This window comes from Scyliorhinus torazame, chromosome 25 (genome assembly GCF_047496885.1).
Source record: "Scyliorhinus torazame isolate Kashiwa2021f chromosome 25, sScyTor2.1, whole genome shotgun sequence".
NCBI classification, from domain to species: domain Eukaryota; kingdom Metazoa; phylum Chordata; class Chondrichthyes; order Carcharhiniformes; family Scyliorhinidae; genus Scyliorhinus; species Scyliorhinus torazame.
In genome coordinates this window covers 20,561,883-20,579,584 of record NC_092731.1, presented here as the reverse complement: position 1 = coordinate 20,579,584, position 17,702 = coordinate 20,561,883, and the positions used below count along the sequence as shown (strand labels likewise).

General features: G+C 49.5%; 1 protein-coding gene across 4 annotated transcripts in view; it reads right to left on the bottom strand.

Moving 5' to 3' along the window:
* Window positions 1–17,702, bottom strand: part of LOC140402389 (guanine nucleotide-binding protein G(I)/G(S)/G(O) subunit gamma-8-like) — a 385,252-nt gene that overhangs the window by 79,794 nt on the left and 287,756 nt on the right. The window contains exon 3 of one of the 4 annotated variants that reach the window (XM_072490133.1): window positions 8,853–9,254. The exons of 2 other annotated variants lie outside the window; for them this stretch is intronic. In XM_072490133.1, coding sequence (XP_072346234.1) covers window positions 9,088–9,254 — 167 coding nt within the window. In that variant the 3' untranslated portion in view covers window positions 8,853–9,087. Of the gene's footprint in view, window positions 1–8,852; window positions 9,255–17,702 lie in introns of those variants that run through there. One more of the 4 variants, XM_072490132.1, reaches the window with a different exon arrangement.

Genomic DNA, 17,702 nt, shown 5'->3' with positions numbered 1-17,702 from the left:
TGCCCGGATTGACGGGTCTGCCAGTAGGAGTGGAGTGTGAGACTACTGTTTCTTTGAGAGCTGGCTACCACCTTTCCATAAACTGGACATGAAGGCGTTTCAAGTTGGAAACCGTACCCTGTCTTTGAGGCGTAGGGACAATCAACATGCCAGGCCCGTAATTATTCGCTTTTATAACTCCAAAGATCAGCAGAAGGTTCTGTAAGGGGCTGAGTCATGGGAGAGCCTGGCTCCGTTGAGAGGGCCAAGATCTCCTGTTCTCGGGGACAACTTGGCAGAGACACAGCTGATGCGTGGAGGCTTTGATGAAGTTAGAAACCAGCTCAAGACAGCTGGAGTCAATCATTCCCGGCTTTATCCTGCGACCCTGAGGGTGGTATCCAATGACTCCACTCAGTCTAGATAATCCAGTTAGTGTACGGCCGTTGTAATGGCTAGGGCTTGCACTGACAATCTGAAACTCGTTGAAATTTGGACTTCCTCCCTGCAATATTGTTTTTTGTCTGATTTTACATTGTTACATATATTTATTGGGAGATGTTAGCAATTGAGCACTCCCCTGAACGTCTTATCCTTAAGAATCTCTGGGACTTTTATTTGTGGTAGCCATGCCCTGCGCTAAATACCCATCGTTTACTCTTGTGATCCCATTGCCGGATGGGGGTGGGAGCTTCAGTTCTTCATGGGGGGGTTCAAAATGCAGGAGGGACATTTGGCTCCCATTCCAATGTCGGCCTTTTTCTTCTCCCCCCTGTCAAGGGGTATGTGTCCTGATGGCACGGATAGTTTGGCTGAGGAATGTCCCCTTAGAACTGTTGAGTTCATGATTTCTTTTTGTGTTTTTGTTGTGTTGGTGCGTATAAGATGTTGACTGGATCCTGCAATGGCACAGACATTTCTCTTATCCGAGAAACAAATGTTATAAGGACACTATGGTGCCTCTGGTGTGTCTGAGATGGGGAGGTGTGTTTTGGTGCACGCCCGAATGTGGCACGAAAATCCTGGGCAGGATCAGGAAATATGATTGGGCGGAAAATTTGGCGTCAGCCAAATCAAGGTTGGCGCCGGGCACCAAATGGAATGCCATGCTCTGGTCCCTCAACAGCATGTGACTGCATTCTACGCCACACGCCAGAGTGGGCAACCAAATTGTACAGTAAAAGCAGTTGGTTTTTCATTTACAGGCCCAACCCGGCATTTTCCAAGCCTTCCGCAATGCCCCGCCTCCGCCAGGAGGAATTACCGACGGCGAGGTTCACTTGTGGTATTTCAAGTCTGGGCACAGGCGCCATGGCTGTTGAGGGTACTGGAGCGGGTACAAACAGTGTCCAACATTGCTATAGTGTGCTGCCAGTTGTGCCTCTGGCCAGGGGGCATCTTCCAGGGACGGGGGGGGAGTAGCAGGGGGTGGCTAGGAGGTGAGCCGTGGGGTCACGGCTGCACATGGCACTGAATGCCCACTGGGTGCTTAGCGTCACGGATCGTATGGGTGCCCCCCCCCCACAAGCCAACCCACCCCTAGGTACCCGTCCCAGCTGACTCATCAACAGGATGGGCATGCTCCAGCTCAACCAGTGCCACCATCCTGGCTGGGTTGAGGGTTGGCGTGCATAATAATTGCATGGGTTCTAAGTGGCACCGGTGCGACTTATTAATGGGACCTGAATCGCTCCGGGACTGACGCCACTTTTGTCCACGTAGAACACACTCGCGATTCAGTCCCGGCGTCAGCACGTAGTCTCTCAAACGGAAAATTCACCCCTTATTTTTCCCTGGTGCGCTGTGCAACTGCGGTAGCTAATTTCAAACTATGTTCAATGTACGGGGAATTCATCATCCTCTCAAAAGGAGAATGATGCTTCCTTCTCTTAAGAAGGAGAAAGTGGACAATTCCTTGTTAGAGGAGACGCATTTGGAGGACAGAGAATGTGATGATATGCATAAGCAATCATGTAAATAGTATTGTATACGACCTCCAACCACCAGGTGGCAGTAGAGAACTACCACGTGACTCTATACTTTGAGGAGTTGGGAGATAGCTGTGTTAGTGGACAATCATACTTGCAGTAGCTCTAGTATAATTTATTATCATTAGTAGTTTGTAATATATTTCTCGTAGTTATTTGTACCACGCATTAACTTTATAATAAATATTTTAACTAGTCAAGAGCTAGACGTTCCAGCGCGCATGATTCCTACCGGCCAAACACCAGAACGTAACAGGAAGCACAGAGATAAAGCGTGAATGGCTCTTTGTCGCCTCGTTTTCGAGCAGCAGCAGGGAGTAGCGATTTTGGTCAACAAAAATGTTCCTTTCAAGGTGGAGGTGGTGTGAAGGATAAAGACATTTGATGATTAAGGAGCTTGTAAATGGAGAATCTGTCTCGATAATGAAAATGTCCGGCCCTCCAAATCGCTTCCAGAGTTTGTAACTAAAGTCTTCATGTACTTTGGGGAGCTGGTATCGGCCAATTATTTGGTGGGGGGGGCGGGCAGGATGGGGGTCATTTGAATCCACTGATGGACAAGCTCCCAGTAACCAGAAATCTCTCAGCCTACAGCTAGGGTGATGGGGTCGGGATGTGCGCGGGCGGGGTACCTGGACGGGAGGAGGACTTTACATTCTAGAGATATAATGAGCGGCACGGTAGCCCAGTGGTTAGCACTATTGCTTCTCAGCGCCAGGGTCCCAGGTTCGATTCCCGGCTTGGGTCACTGTCTGTGCGGAGTCTCCACGCTCTCCCCGTGTGTGCGTGGGTTTCCTCAGGACGCTCCGGTTTCCTCCCACAAATCCCGAAAGACGTGCTGTTCGGCAAATTGGACATTCTGAATTCTCCCTCAGTGAACCCGAACAGGCACCAGAATGTGGCGACTAGGGGCTTTTCACAGTAACTTCATTGCAGTGTTACTGTAAGCCTATTTGTGACAATAAAGGTTAATATTATAAAGAATTTACATTTTTCTCAGCCCTTCATCAATGTTATATTGGAATTGGTTACTACTTTGTGCCTGGGGCAATCATACATTTGGTATCTTCCTGTTCTATGGGTAGCATCACGATCTGTGACCATGCTCCTGTCTTCCTTGAGTTTCTACTCGAGGGCTCCCCCCCACCGCCTCCAATCTAGGTCATGGCTTTTTGACGTGCCTCCGCTTAGGGCTAAATGGATCATATATCTGATATTTGGAGAGATAGAGGCATTTGTAGACTGAGACATATGTTCAGTTGTGCCTTCTTTCCTCTCTGTGAGCAGCAATGCCAACAATTTGACATTCCGAGACACTCTTTATCTACAACTTAGAGACTTGACCCTTCGCAAAACAACTTTGCATCTTGTCTCTTCTATTTCCTCAGTAGAAAGAAAATCCTGTTTCTGCAGAGCCGAAGCAGTTAATTAGCAGGTTTTATGATACCTTGTGTTCCCCATCCTGTGGTAGTACATTGGGTACCTTGCAGTCTTGGGATAGAGACTCGGCAGCCAACATTGATGAGGAGACCTGCGGTAGTATATGGGATTATGCCAATAAAATTTTGGAATGGAACAGAATGAAGGAGACTCAGTTCAAGACACTGCACTGCTTGTACATCAGACCGAGTTTAAGACACATCCTGCTATATTCCCGATGTGCCTAAAATGCCTGGTAGTCGAGGGCGATTACATGCACTGTGTACGGACTTGTGTCGAGATTTGATCCCATTTGTCTGGTGTGGTTAAGGAACTTGAAAGGTTTAATAACCTACACATGACACATCCAATTGAGGATGATTGTTTCCCTGTGCTCATTGGCAGCGAGCTCCCCCGCCGCCTTGGGGGCGGGTTTCGTTTATTAACTCTGGGATAAGAGGTCAGCCAGTGTGAGGCTGACTAGAAAGGAGAGAGGATCCGGAAAGCTGTAGCTGGGCCTCATGTATAATGTTGTGTCAATAAATGTCTCTACGACTCACCTTGGACTCCCCATGCCTTTATTAAACTGGCGATGAGGGTAAAACTGGAGGTGTCGATGTGCAACCTGTTCGGCTCAGCTACTCCCCGGGGAATGTTTTTTGGAACTGAGATGTGGAGTTTGTTGAGTTACGTTTCTGGTGTTCGGGCATTTGGATGTTTTTGACCCTGGTGTGGACGTCTGGAATCGGTGCGCAGTGTGGCTGCGATGCTTTTTCAGAGCCAATAATGACTTGGAAAATGAGCGCCGGGCCGAGGTTTTGTTGCCAGCCTGTGTTGCACGTACAGTTGGAAAGGTCCAAGGTCTTACACATCCGGCAATACTGGATGTGGTGTCATCTGTCCGATTTATTGAGTTGGAGGCGCAATGTTTTGGTCCACAGGGTTCTTGTCTGACTGCTCAGCCTGTTGCGGACACCGTGGCCGTTGAGTAGGGCCTGGTTTAGCACAGTGGGCTAAACAGCTGGCTGATAATGCAGAACAAGACCAACAGCACGGGTTCAATTCCCGTACCGGCCTCCCCGAACAGGCGCTGGAATGTGGCGACTAGGGGCTTTTCACAGTAACTTCACTGGAGCCTACTTGTGACAATAAGCGAGTATTATTATCTGGGGCGTTCCACACGGGCATGTGGCCACGTGATGCAGTGTGGTGGACCCTGCTGTTTTTTTTATTCCTGCGATGCAGTTTTACCTGGTTCCGAAAGGAGAGCAGGAGGAGTCTTGGGGCGACAGCTCCTTGGCGTTTTGGTGTGTGATGTAGATCTGATTTGCCACGCTAGCACTGCTGAGAGCGATCAGGGCATTGAGTGGGGTGTTGTCGGACCCCACCCCCGCTTCGTCCTGGTGAGGTTTGCAAGCAACGCTGCAGCGATTCGCGCCTAGGGTTATACGCCGTGTTTTTAAAAAAATTTAGTGTACCCAATTATTTATTTTCCAATTAAGGGGTAATTTAGTATGGCCAATCCACCTACCCAGCACATTTTGGGTTGTGGGAGCGTGACCCACGGGGCGAATGTACAAATTCCCCACAGTCGGTGACCCGGACTGGGATCGGACCCGGGTCCTCAACACCATGAGGCAGCAGTGCTAACTGTTGCGCCACCATGCCGCCCAGGTTAGATGCCGCGTTGAGCGCAGTCCCCGGGTTTGGATGTTGGCGAATTTGCCTCCTGTGTGTGACCTGTGGAGGCTGTCGGGTCGGGCGTAACGTTTGGCTGGGCAAACGCCGTCCGTTCTCGCCTGTCCGTTACATGTCCGCTGCAACTGGGACGCTTTTGTTTCTTTTTCTTTCCTCTCCTCTGACCGCCGCAGATTCTACACTGATTTCATCCTGTTTTTTCTCCGTATTTTCGATTTTGTCGATTCCTCCTCATCGTCGTCCTTCATATGTTTTCGGCGGGGTGGGGGGGTGGGGGGATGGGGGTTGGGGGGGGTGGGGGGGGGGGGAGGGAGGAGGAAGGAGTGTAATAACCTGCGCATGACATATCCAATTGAGGATGATTGTCTCCCCGTGCTCATTGCCAGTGCAGCCTGCTCCCTCCCCCCCTCCCCACCTCTTGGGGGTGGGATAGCTTACAAGCACTGGGATAAAATGTCAGCCAGTTTGGCTAAAACGGAGAGAGGATCCGCTAAGCTGTAGCCGGGTCTCGTGGTGTATAATGTTGTGTTAATGAATGTCTTCACAACTCTCCTTGCACTCCCCGTGTCTTTATTAAAAAAGGATATTTGGCAGAGTCAAAGAATTTGGTCATTTGTTCCCAATTCTAGGTCTCCCGGTTGGGAGAACTATGAAATGAAATGAAAATGAAAATCGCTTATTGTCACAAGTAGGCTTCAAATGAAGTTACTGTGAAAAGCCCCTCGTCGCCACATTCCGGCGCCTGCTCGGGGAGGCTGGTACGGGAATTGAACCGTGCTGCTGGCCTGCCTTGGTCTGCTTTAAAACCTCAGTGTGCTAAACCAGCCCCAATAGAGGAACTATTGACCCTAATGGTCAAAAGGCTGTATAACACCCTGACTTTTGCAGCTCTGAAAAATATCCTCTGCTCCTGAATTAGTGATAAGTATCCTTCATTTCAAAAGCAGCATCGCAAAGTCATGGTGTGTATTCCTATGGAATTCCTGACGTTTGTGTCCCGTTCTAAGTCTGATACATTCCGTAACGTGTGAGACCCCATCTCAAATTTATAGGCTCTGCTCTGTCTGACCTGCTCCTGCAAGTCTTGGGTGAGCCATGTTGCAAGTCGCGATCTCGCTACACATAAAGATGTGCATCTTGATATGTTGTCCTATCGTGCGTAGATGGCCTTACCCTCCTTCTCCCATTTTCTCATTGATCTGCTCTATAATTAGATGTACTAGTTCTTAAGGACTGTTGTTCTGAAGTTACCCTGTCTTTCTCTGTTCTTACAAAAATATTTGTTCTGTACTGTACCAGTTTGTGTTAAAATGAAAAACTCTAATAAAAAAATATATAAAAGATGGAATTGCACCCTCTATTTTGTATTGTCCCTCCGTGTGCTTCCTACCAAAATGAATCACCTCACACTTCTCCGCATTAAACTTCATCCGCCACTTGTCTGCCCAATCCACCAACTTGCCCAAGTCCTTTTGAAATTCTCCACTGTCCTCCCCACAATGTTCACAATGCCATCAAAGTTTTCTATCATCTGCAAAACTTTCACATTGTGCACTGAATACTGAGGTCTAGATCATTGACATGTATCACTGTTGCTCCGCAGTGCCAGGGTCCCGGGATCGATTCCCGGCTTGGGTCACTGTCTGTGCGGAGTCTGCACGTTCTCCCTGTGTCTGCGTGGGTTTCCTCCGGGTGCTCTGGTTTCCTCCCACAAGTCCCGAAAGACGTGCTTGTTCGGTGAATTGGACATTCTGAATTCTCCCTCCGTGTACCCGAACAGGTGCCGGAGTGTGGCGACTGGGGGATTTTCACAGTAACTTCATTGCAGTGTTAATGTAAGCCTACTTGTGACACTAAGAATAAAGAACATTATCAGGAAAAGCAAGGGTCCCAAAACTGACCTCTGGGGAACTCCACTACGAACCTTCCTCCAGCCCAAAAGCATCCATTAACCTCTACGCTCTGTTTCCTCTCACTCAGCCAGTTCAGTATCCATATTGCTCATGTTCCTTGTGTCACACAGGTGTGGCACTGTAAAGGAGCAAGAGGCTTACAAGTCCATAGAAAGCCTACACTGCTGAAGGAGGCCATTCGGCCCATCAATTCCGCACTGATCCCCAAAAGAGAACCCCACCTATGCCCATTCCCCCCTGCCCTATCCCCACACCCCTGCTAACCTGCACATGTTTTGGACAACAAGGATTGATTTAGCGTGTCCAATCCACCTAACCTGCACATCTTTGGACTGTGGGAGGAAACCGGAGCACCCGGAGGAAACCCACGCAGCCACGGGAAGAACGTGTAGATTTCACACAGACAATCACCCGTAGCCGGAATCAAACCCAGGTCCCTGACGCTGTGGGATAGCAGTGCTAACCACCATGTCATCCAATCGCACAAAGAATTAAAGCCACACATCTCGCCCATTGCAAGATGTTCTGATCACTCTCTGTGAGTGGGATCTTCCTGTGCACAAATTGGCTGCCGTGTTCCCTCCATTCTCTCCATTACAATATTGTCTCTCTTCAAAAAAAAATCACGTGATGGCTGATAGAGCACTTTGGGATGCCCTGAAAGGCGCTATGTAAATGCAAATCCTTCTTGTGTCGGCAATGCAGAAAGTCTGGAGGAAGCTCAGATTCTTCAGTCTGGAAGGTATGGAGCGTAGCGGCTTTGGAAAAAAAACATTAATCAGTAAATAAAAGAGAGAGAGAAAGAGACCAAGATTGTTTATTTAGTCATTCAGAAAGTGAGCGTATTTAATCTTTCTGTCTCTGGCTTGGCTTTGAGTTCTTTACAAGTCACCTCTGGGAAGCAGCTTGGGGGACGCGGGGGGGGGGGGCTTCAGTTTGAATCTTAAAGGCGCTACAGAAATGCAGGCGGTTACTGCTGCTGTCATTGACATGTTTGAACCCGGCCCTGACAGCATAATCTCCTCGTGCAGTGAACTGCCCCTCGCCCCCACCCTCGCTTGGCAGGGTTCCTGAGCTCCACTTTAAACGCCTTCTGCCAAAGTGGAAACATTCTCCGACAAAGTCATCCCACCCGCTGTTCAGACAGTAAGAAAAGGCCCTGCTGTCTTGGCAGTGTTCAGCTACAGCTTAATAACAGACCCGGAGCTGCCGTGGAGGGCTTGGTTGTCAAGCATTGCGCCATTCATTGAAAATCCCACGCAGTAACAGGCCATTCGGCCCAACCAGCCCATGCTGGCATTCATGCTCCCCTCGAGACTCCTCCCGTATTTCCTCATTCAAGCCTTCCCCTCATTTCCCCTCTCCCGAAATGCTTGCTCAGCTTAAATGTGTCGCTATTATTCACTCCAACCGTTCCCTGTGGTAGCACGTTGCACATCCTCTGGGGGAGGTGATGGTGTATGTCACTGGAATAGCAACCCGGAGACGCTGACTCACAAAGAAATCTGGGAATAAAAGTCTAGTGAAACCATTGTTGATTGTTGGGGGTTTCAAATCCCCACCACGGCAGCTGGTGGAATTTGTATTCAGTCTGGAGTTGAAAGCTCGTCTCAGTAACGGCGACCGTGTCAACTATCAACGATTGTCGTAAAAACCCATCTGGTTCACTGATTCCCCCTTTAGGGAAGGAAATCTGCCGTCCTTACCCGGTCTGGCCTACATGTGACTCCAGGCCCACTTGACTCTTAACTGCCTCTTTGAAATAGCCGAGCGGGGCACTCAGTTCAAGGGGCAATTAGGGATGGGAAACACATGCTGGACCCGGCCCAGCGACGCCCACAACCCAAAGAAAGATTAAAGGAAGTTCCCTCTACTTTCTCGATTCCTGGGTCCTAATTGGCTCCCCGAAGAGGCTGTGCAGTGTTTTGTAAACGCTTTTATCCACAAAGAAATATGACTCTTTTACGAAGACTTTTATTTTAAGACTACCATCAGGGACCACGCCAGATAAAGAATTCTTTGTGAAACATTTGAGTTTATTACATTATTTGTCCGTGAATCGCTTTGAGGCGTCCTTGTTAACAGCCTGTTCATTTTATCCAGGGCTTCCCAGGCTGTTGGGTCGTGACCAGGCGAGATTTTGCTGTCGTGAGCTCTGGACAAATTTGGGTCATCTGCGAGGTCCCTTCAAATCCTCTATTGGTGGGCGTGCCTGATGGACTCACCCCCTCACCCCGCATATGGGGCCCAATTGCTCCTGCAAAAAAGGTCGGCATTCGTTTTCATTTTGGGTAGAAAGCTCTGCCCTTTCATCAACATCCCCAACGCTCAACTCCTGTTTCCACAAGTCCCCCCTCGCCAACAACTGAAGCCTTCACTTTTGACATGGAATCCATTCAATGGTCCTGCACTTTGGTAGAACAGAAATTGAGTGTAGCTGGAAAAAGGGAAGTCTTACAACACCAGGTTAAAGTCCAACAGGTTTATTTGGAATCACTATCTTTCGGAGCGCAGCTCCTTCATCAGGTGAGTGAAGGTGTGGGTTCCACAACCACATATATAGACAAAGCCAATAATGCAAGGTGGTACTTTGAATGTGAGTCTTTGCAGGTAATTAAGTCTTTACAGGTCCAGACAGCGCGACTGGAAAAAGGGATAAAGGGATAAAAGGGCTGGTTTAGCACACTGGGTTAAATCGCTGGCTTTTAAAGCAGACCAAGGCAGGCCAGCAGCACTGTTCGATTCCCGTACCAGCCTCCCCGAACAAGCGCCGGAATGTGGCGACTAGGGGCTTTTCACAGTAACCTAATTGAAGCCTACTCATGACAATAAGCGATTTTCATTTCATTCACAGGATAAAGCGATGTGAATTGTCTCAAGCCAGGACAATTGGTAGGATTTTGCATGCCCAGGCCAAATGGTGGGGGGTGAATGTAATGCAACATGAATCCAAGGTCCCGGTTAAGGCAGTACTCATGCGTGCGAAACCGACCTCCTAGGAAGACAAACACGGGGTACAACTGACCGAGTACCCTTCGTCATCCAGTACTTCCCCGGAGCGGAGAAACTACGACATCTCCTTCGGAGTCTTCAACACATCATCGATGAAGACGAACATCTTGCCAAGGCCATTCTCACACACCCACTACTTGCCTTCAAACAACCGCGCAACCTCAAACAGAACTTTGTTTGCAGCAAACTACCCAGTCTTCAGAACAGTGACCACGACACCACACAACCCTGCCATGGCAATCTCTGCACGATGTGCCAGATCATCAACATGGGTACCACCATTACACGTGAGAACACCACCCACCAGGTACGCGGTACATACTCGTGCGACTCGGCCAACGTTGTCTAATTCATACACTGCAGGAATGGATGTCCCGAGGCGTGGCACATTGGCGAGACCATGCAGACGCTGCGACAACGGATGAATGGACATGAAATGAAAATGAATGAAAATCGTTTATTGTCACAAGTAGGCTTCAAATGAAGTTACTGTGAAAAGCCCCTAGTCGCCACATTCTGGCGCCTGTTCGGGGAGGCTGGTATGGGAATTGAACCGTGCTGCTGGCCTGCCTTGGTCTGCTTTAAAAGCCAGCGATTTAGCCCAGTGTGCTAAACCAGCCCCTGTCCATCGCGCGACAATCGCCAGGCAGGAATGTTCCCTTCCAGTCGGGGAACACTTCAGCAGTCAAGGGCATTCAGCCTCTGATCTTCGGGTAAGCGTTCTACAAGGAGGCCTTCAGGACGCACGACTATGCAGAATCGCCGAGCAAAAACTGATAACCAAGTTCCACCATCTGGCCTGGGCTTGCAAAATCCTGCCAACTGTCCTGGCTTGAGACAATTCACACCTCTTTAACCTGTGACTATCCCTCTCTCCAGTCGCATCGTCTGGACCTGTAAAGACTTAATTACCTGCAAAGCCTCACATTCAAAGTATCATCTTGCATCATTGACTTTGTCTATATATGTGTTTGTGGAACCCACCTCTTCACTCACCTGAGGAAGGAGCAGCGCTCCGAAAGCTAGTGATTCGAAACAAACCTGTTGGACTTTAACCTGGTGTCGTAAGACTTCTTACTGTACTCACCTCAGTCCAACGCCGGCATCTCCACATCATGGAAAAAGAGACATGTTGAAGATTTTGGTCTCATTCTCATCAGGACAGATCCAAGAATGACAAATTTCAAAAGGAAGAACAATTTATAAATACATAAATTAATAGTGATTTGGCATTCTCGTGAGTCGATCCTGATGGGTGCAAGATGAAAAGCTTTGACAGCCTGTCTCTTTTTTTTTCAACTCCAGCTCTGAGAATGTGAAGGTCGCTATGTCAACGCAAGCTCGTTCGGTCTGATTTGATTTCTCTGCCCATTATATTGAATCCCCTTCAAATACTTTTTGGAACACTGGTGGTTACTGAACAAATCAATAGGGTTCCAGGATTGATTGCAGTGTGTCCGTTTACCTGTCTCACCTGGGACACAATGCTTCTTGGTTTTGGAAAGGAGAAATCAAACAGAGTTCCTGCATCCGTTCATTAATCCGGGATCGCGTCTAATTTTGAAAATATTCTGCATAATCAATTAATACTCAGAAGGGAAGCATGGGAGGTTAGCACTGCTGCCTCACAGCGCCAGGGACCCAGGTTTGATTCCTCCTTGGGTGACTGTCAGTGTGGCGTTTGCACGTTCTCCCCGTGTCTGCGTGGGTTTCCTCCGGGTGCTCTGGTTTCCTCCCACAGTCCAAAGATGTGCCGGTTAGGTGGATTGGCCATGATAAATTGCCCTTAGTGTCCAGAAATATTTTAAGTGGGGTTACAGGGATAAGCATAGCTAGGTGCTCCTTCAGAGGGGGTCAGTGCAGCCTTGATGGGCCGAATGGCCTCCTTCTGTACTGTTATGATTCTATTCTTGGAACCTTGGGCAGTAGACAGGTTAAATACAGAGTAAAGCTCCCCCTACACTGTCCCCATCAAACACTCCTAGGACAGTACAGCACGGGGTTAGATACAGAGTAAAGCTCCCTCGACACAGTCTCCATCAACCACTCTCAGGACAGGTACAGCATGGGGTTAGATACAGAGTAAAGCTCCCTGTACACTGTCCCCATAAACACTCCCAGGACAGGCACAGCACGGGGTTAGATACAGAGTAAAGCTCCCTCTACACTGTCTCCATCAAACACTCCCAGGACAGGTCCAGCATGGGGTTAGATACAAAGTAAAGCTCCCTCGACACTGACCCCATCAAACACTCCCAGGACAGGTACAGCACGGGGTTAGATACAGAGAAAAGCTCCCTCGGCACTGTCCCCATCAAACACTCCCAGGACAGGTACAGCACGGGGTTAGATACAGAGTAAAGCTCCCTTTGCACTGTCCCCATCAAACACTCCCAGGACAGGTAGAGCACGGGGTTAGATACAGAGTAAAGCTCCCTCTGCACTGTCCCCATCAAACACTCCCAGGACAGGTACAGCACGGGGTTAGAAACAGAGTAAAGCTCCCTCTACACTGTCCCCATCAAACATTCCCAGGAAAGGTACAGCACGGGGGTTAGATACAGAGTAAAGCTCCCTCTGCACTGTCCCCATCAAACACTCCCAGGACAGGTACAGCACGGGGTTAGATACAGAGTAAAGCTCCCGCTACACTGTCTCCATCAAACATTCCGAGGACAGGTACAGCACGGGGTTAGATACAGAGTAAAGCCTCCTCTGCACTGTCCCCATCAAACACTCCCAGGACAGGTACAGCATGGGGTTAGATACAGAGTAAAGCTCCCTCTACACTGTCTCCATCAAACATTCCGAGGACAGGTACAGCACGGGGTTAGATACAGAGTAAAGCTCCCTCTACACAGTCCCCAGCAAACACTCCCAGGATAGGTACAGCATGGGGTTAGATACAGAGTAAAGCTCCCTCTAAACTGCCCTATGAAACACTCCCAGGACAGGTACAGCACGGGGTTAGATGCAGAGTAAAGCTCCCTCTACACTGTCTCCATTAAACACTCCCAGGACAGGTACAGCACAGGGTTAGATACAGAGTAAAGATCCCTCTGCACTGTCGCCATTAAACACTCCCAGGACAGGTACACCCCGAGGTGAGATACAAAGTAAAGCTCCCTCTACACTGTCCCCATCAAATACTCCCAGGACAGGTACAGCACGGGGTTAGATACGGAGTAAATCTCCCTCTACACTGTCTCCATTAAACACTCCCAGGATAGGTACAGCACAGGGTTAGATACAGAGTAAAGCTCCCTCTACACTGTCCCCATAAACACTCCCAGGGCAGGTACAGCACGGGGTTAGATACAGAGTAAAGCTCCCTCTACACTGTCCCCCAAAACACTCCCAGGACAGGTACAGCACGGGGTTAGATACAAAGTAAAGCTCCCTCGACACTGTCCCCATTATACACTCCCAGGACATGGACAGCACGGGGTTAGATACAGAGTAAAACTCCCTTTACATTGTACCCATCAAACACTCCCAGGACAGGTACAGCACGGGGTTAGATACAGAGTAAAGATCCCTCGACACTGTCGCCATCAAACACTCCCAGGACAGGTACAGCACGGGGTTAGATGCAGAGTAAACATCCCTCTACACAGTCTCCATCAAACACTCCCAGGGCAGGTACACCCCGGGGTGAGATACAAAGTAAAGCTCCCTCTACACTGTCCCCATCAAACACTCCCAGGACAGGTACAGCACGGGGTTAGATACAGAGTAAAGCTCCCTTTGCATTGTCCCCATCAAACACTCACAGGACAGGTACAGTACGGTGTTAGATACAGAGTAAAACTCCATCTAAACACTCCCCATCAAACATTCCAGGACAGGTACAGCACGGGGTTAGATACAGAGTAAAACTCCCTCTACACTCTCCTCATCAAACACTCCCAGGACATGTACAGCACGGGGTTAGATACAGAGTAAAGCTCCCTTTGCACTGTCCCCATCAAACACTCCCAGGACAGGTACAGTACGGGGTTAGATACAGAGTAAAGATCCCTCTACACTGTCCCCATCAAACATTCCAGGACAGGTCCAGCACGGGGTTAGATACAGAGTAAAACTCCCTCTACACTATCTCCATCAAACACTCCCAGAACAGGTACAGCATGGGGTTAGATACAGAGTAAAGCTCCCTCTACACTGTCTCCATCAAACATTCCGAGGACAGGTGCAGGACGGGGTTACATACAGAGTAAAACTCCCTCTACACAGTCCCCAGCAAACACTCCCAGGATAGGTACAGCATGGGGTTAGATACAGAGTAAAGCTCCCTCTAAGCTGCCCTATCAAACACTCCCAGGACAAGTACAGCACGGGGTTAGATACAGAGTAAAGCTATCTCTGCAGTGTCCCCATCAAACACTCCCAGGACAGGTACAGCACGGGTTAGAGACAGAGTAAAGCTCCATCTACACTGTCCCCATCAAATACTCCCAGGACAGGTACAGCACGGGGTTAGACTCGGAGTAAATCTCCCTCTACACTGTCTCCATTAAACACTCCCAGGACAGGTATAGCACAGGGTTAGATACAGAGTAAAGCTCCCTCTACACTGTCCCCATAAACACTCCCAGGACAGGTACAGCACAGGGTTAGATACAGAGTAAAGCTCCCTCTACACTGTCCCCATAAACACTCCCAGGGCAGGTACAGCATGGGGTTAGATACAGAGTAAAGCTCCCTCTACACTGTCTCCATCAAACACTCCCAGGACAGGTACGGCACGGGGTTAGATACAAAGTAAAGCTCCCTCAACATTGTCCCCATCATACACTCCCAGGACAGGGACAGCACGGGGTTAGATACAGAGTAAAGATCCCTCTGCACTGTCTCCATCAAACACTCCCAGGACAGGTACAGCACGGGGTTAGATGCAGAGTAAAGCTCCCTCTACACTGTCCCCATCAAATACTCCCAGGACAGGTACAGCACGGGGTTAGATACGGAGTAAATCTCCCTCTACACTGTCTCCATTAAACACTCCCAGGACAGGTACAGCACAGGGTTAGATACAGAGTAAAGCTCCCTTTACATTGTCCCCATCAAACACTCCCAGGACAGGTACAGCACGGGGTTAGATACAGAGTAAAGATCCCTCTGCACTGTCGCCATCAAACACTCCCAGGACAGGTACATCCCGGGGTGAGATACAAAGTAAAGCTCCCTCTACACTGTCCCCATCAAATACTCCCAGGACAGGTACAGCACGGGGTTAGATACGGAGTAAATCTCCCTCTACACTGTCTCCATTAAACACTCCCAGGACAGGTACAGCACAGGGTTAGATACAGAGAAAGCTCCCTCTACACTGTCCCCATAAACACTCCCAGGGCAGGTAAAGCACGGGGTTAGATACAGAGTAAAGCTCCCTCTACACTGTCCCCCAAAACACTCCCAGGACAGGGACAGCACGGGGTTAGATACAAAATAAAGCTCCCTCGACACTGTCCCCATCATACACTCCCAGGACACGGACAGTACGGGGTTAGATTCAGAGTAAAGATCCCTCGACACTGTCGCCATCAAACACTCCCAGTACAGGTAAAGCACGGGGTTAGATACAGAGTAAAGCTCCCTTTGCACTGTCCCCATCAAACACTCACAGGACAGGTACAGCACGGGGTTAAATACAGAGTAAAACCCCCTCTACACTCTCCCCATCAAACACTCCCAGGACAGGTATAACACGGGGTTAGATACAGAGTAAAGCTCCCTCTACACTGTCTCCATCAAACACTCCCAGGACAGGTACACCCCGGGGTGAGGTACAAAGTAAAGCTCCCTCTACACTGTCCCCATCAAACATTCCAGGACAGGTACAGCACGGGATTAGATACAGAGTAAAACTCCCTCTACACTCTCCTCATCAAACACTCCCAGGACAGGTACAGCACAGGGTTAGATACAGAGTAAAGCTCCCTCTACACTGTCCCCATCAAACACTCCCAGGACAGGTACATCACGGGGTTAGATACAGAGTAAAGCTCCCTCTACACTGTCCCCATCAAACATTCCAGGACAGGTACAGCACGGGATTAGATACAGAGTAAAACTCCCTCTAGACTCTCCTCATCAAACACTCCCAGGACAGGTACAGCACAGGGTTAGATACAGAGTAAAGCTCCCTCTACACTGTCCCCATCAAACACTCCCAGGACAGGTACATCACGGGGTTAGATACAGAGTAAAGCTCCCTCTGCACTGTCCCCATCAAACACTCCCAGGACAGGTACAGCACGGGATTAGATACAGAGTAAAACTCCCTCTACACTCTCCTCATCAAACACTCCCAGGACAGGTACAGCACGGGGTTAGATACAGAGTAAAGCTCCCTCTGCACTGTCCCCATCAAACACTCGCAGGGCAGGTACAGTACGGGGTTAGATATAGAGTAAAGCTCCCTTTGCACTGTCCCCATCAAACACTCCCAGGACAGGTACAGCACGCGGGTTAGATACAGAGTAAAGCTCCCTCTGCACTGTCCCCAACAAACACTCCCAGGACAGGTACAGCACGAGGGTTAGATACAGTGTAAAGCTCCCTCTGCACTGTCCCCATCAAACACTCCCAGGACAGGTACAGCACAGGGTTAGATACAGAGTAAAGCTCCCTCTACACTGTCCCCATCAAACACTCCCAGGACAGGTACATCACGGGGTTAGATACAGAGTAAAGCTCCCTCTGCACTGTCCCCATCAAACACTCCCAGGACAGGTACAGCACGGGGTTAGATACAGAGTAAAGCTCCCTTTGCACTGTCCCCATCAAACACTCCCAGGACAGGTACAGCACGGGGTTAGATACAGAGTAAAGCTCCCTCTGCACTGTCCCCATCAAACACTCCCAGGACAGGTACAACACGGGGTTAGATACAGAGTAAAGCTCCCTTCGCATTGTCCCCATCAAACACTCCCAGGACAGGTACAGTACGGGGTTAGATACAGAGTAAAGATCCCTCTACACTGTCCCCATCAAACATTCCAGGACAGGTACAGCACGGGGTTAGATACAGACTAAAACTCCATCTACACACTCCCCATCAAACATTCCAGGACAGGTACAGCACGGGGTTAGATACAGAGTAAAACTCCATCTACACTGTCCCCATCAAACATTCCAGGACTGCTTAACCACTTCCTTACCTTGCAGGTCAGCTGTTCGGGAGAGAGAGGGAGCCGGGACCTTGGAAACAGCGCGGGAGTTTCAAAAAGCGCGGGAGCTGCGAGGCAGAGGGGACAGTTTAAAAGGGCGCGCCGTGGGTGAAGTAAGTACTGCTTAACCACTTCCTTACCTTGCAGGTCAGCTGTTCGGGAGAACGAGGGAGCCGGGACCTTGGAAACAGCGCGGGAGTTTCTAAAAGCGCGGGAGCTGCGAGGCAGAGGGGACAATTTAAAAGGGCGCGCCGTGGGTGAGGTAAGTACTGCTTAACCACTTCCTTACCTTGCAGGTCAGCTGTTCGGGAGAGAGAGGGAGCCGGGACCTTGGAAACAGCGCGGGAGTTTCAAAAAGCGCGGGAGCTGCGAGGCAGAGGGGACAGTTTAAAAGGGCGCGCCGTGGGTGAGGTAAGTACTGCTTAACCACTTCCTTACCTTGCAGGTCAGCTGTTCGGGAGAGAGATCAGTTTTGGGAGCAGGCCTATTGGCTGCCTGTAAATCAGGAAGGAGACAAA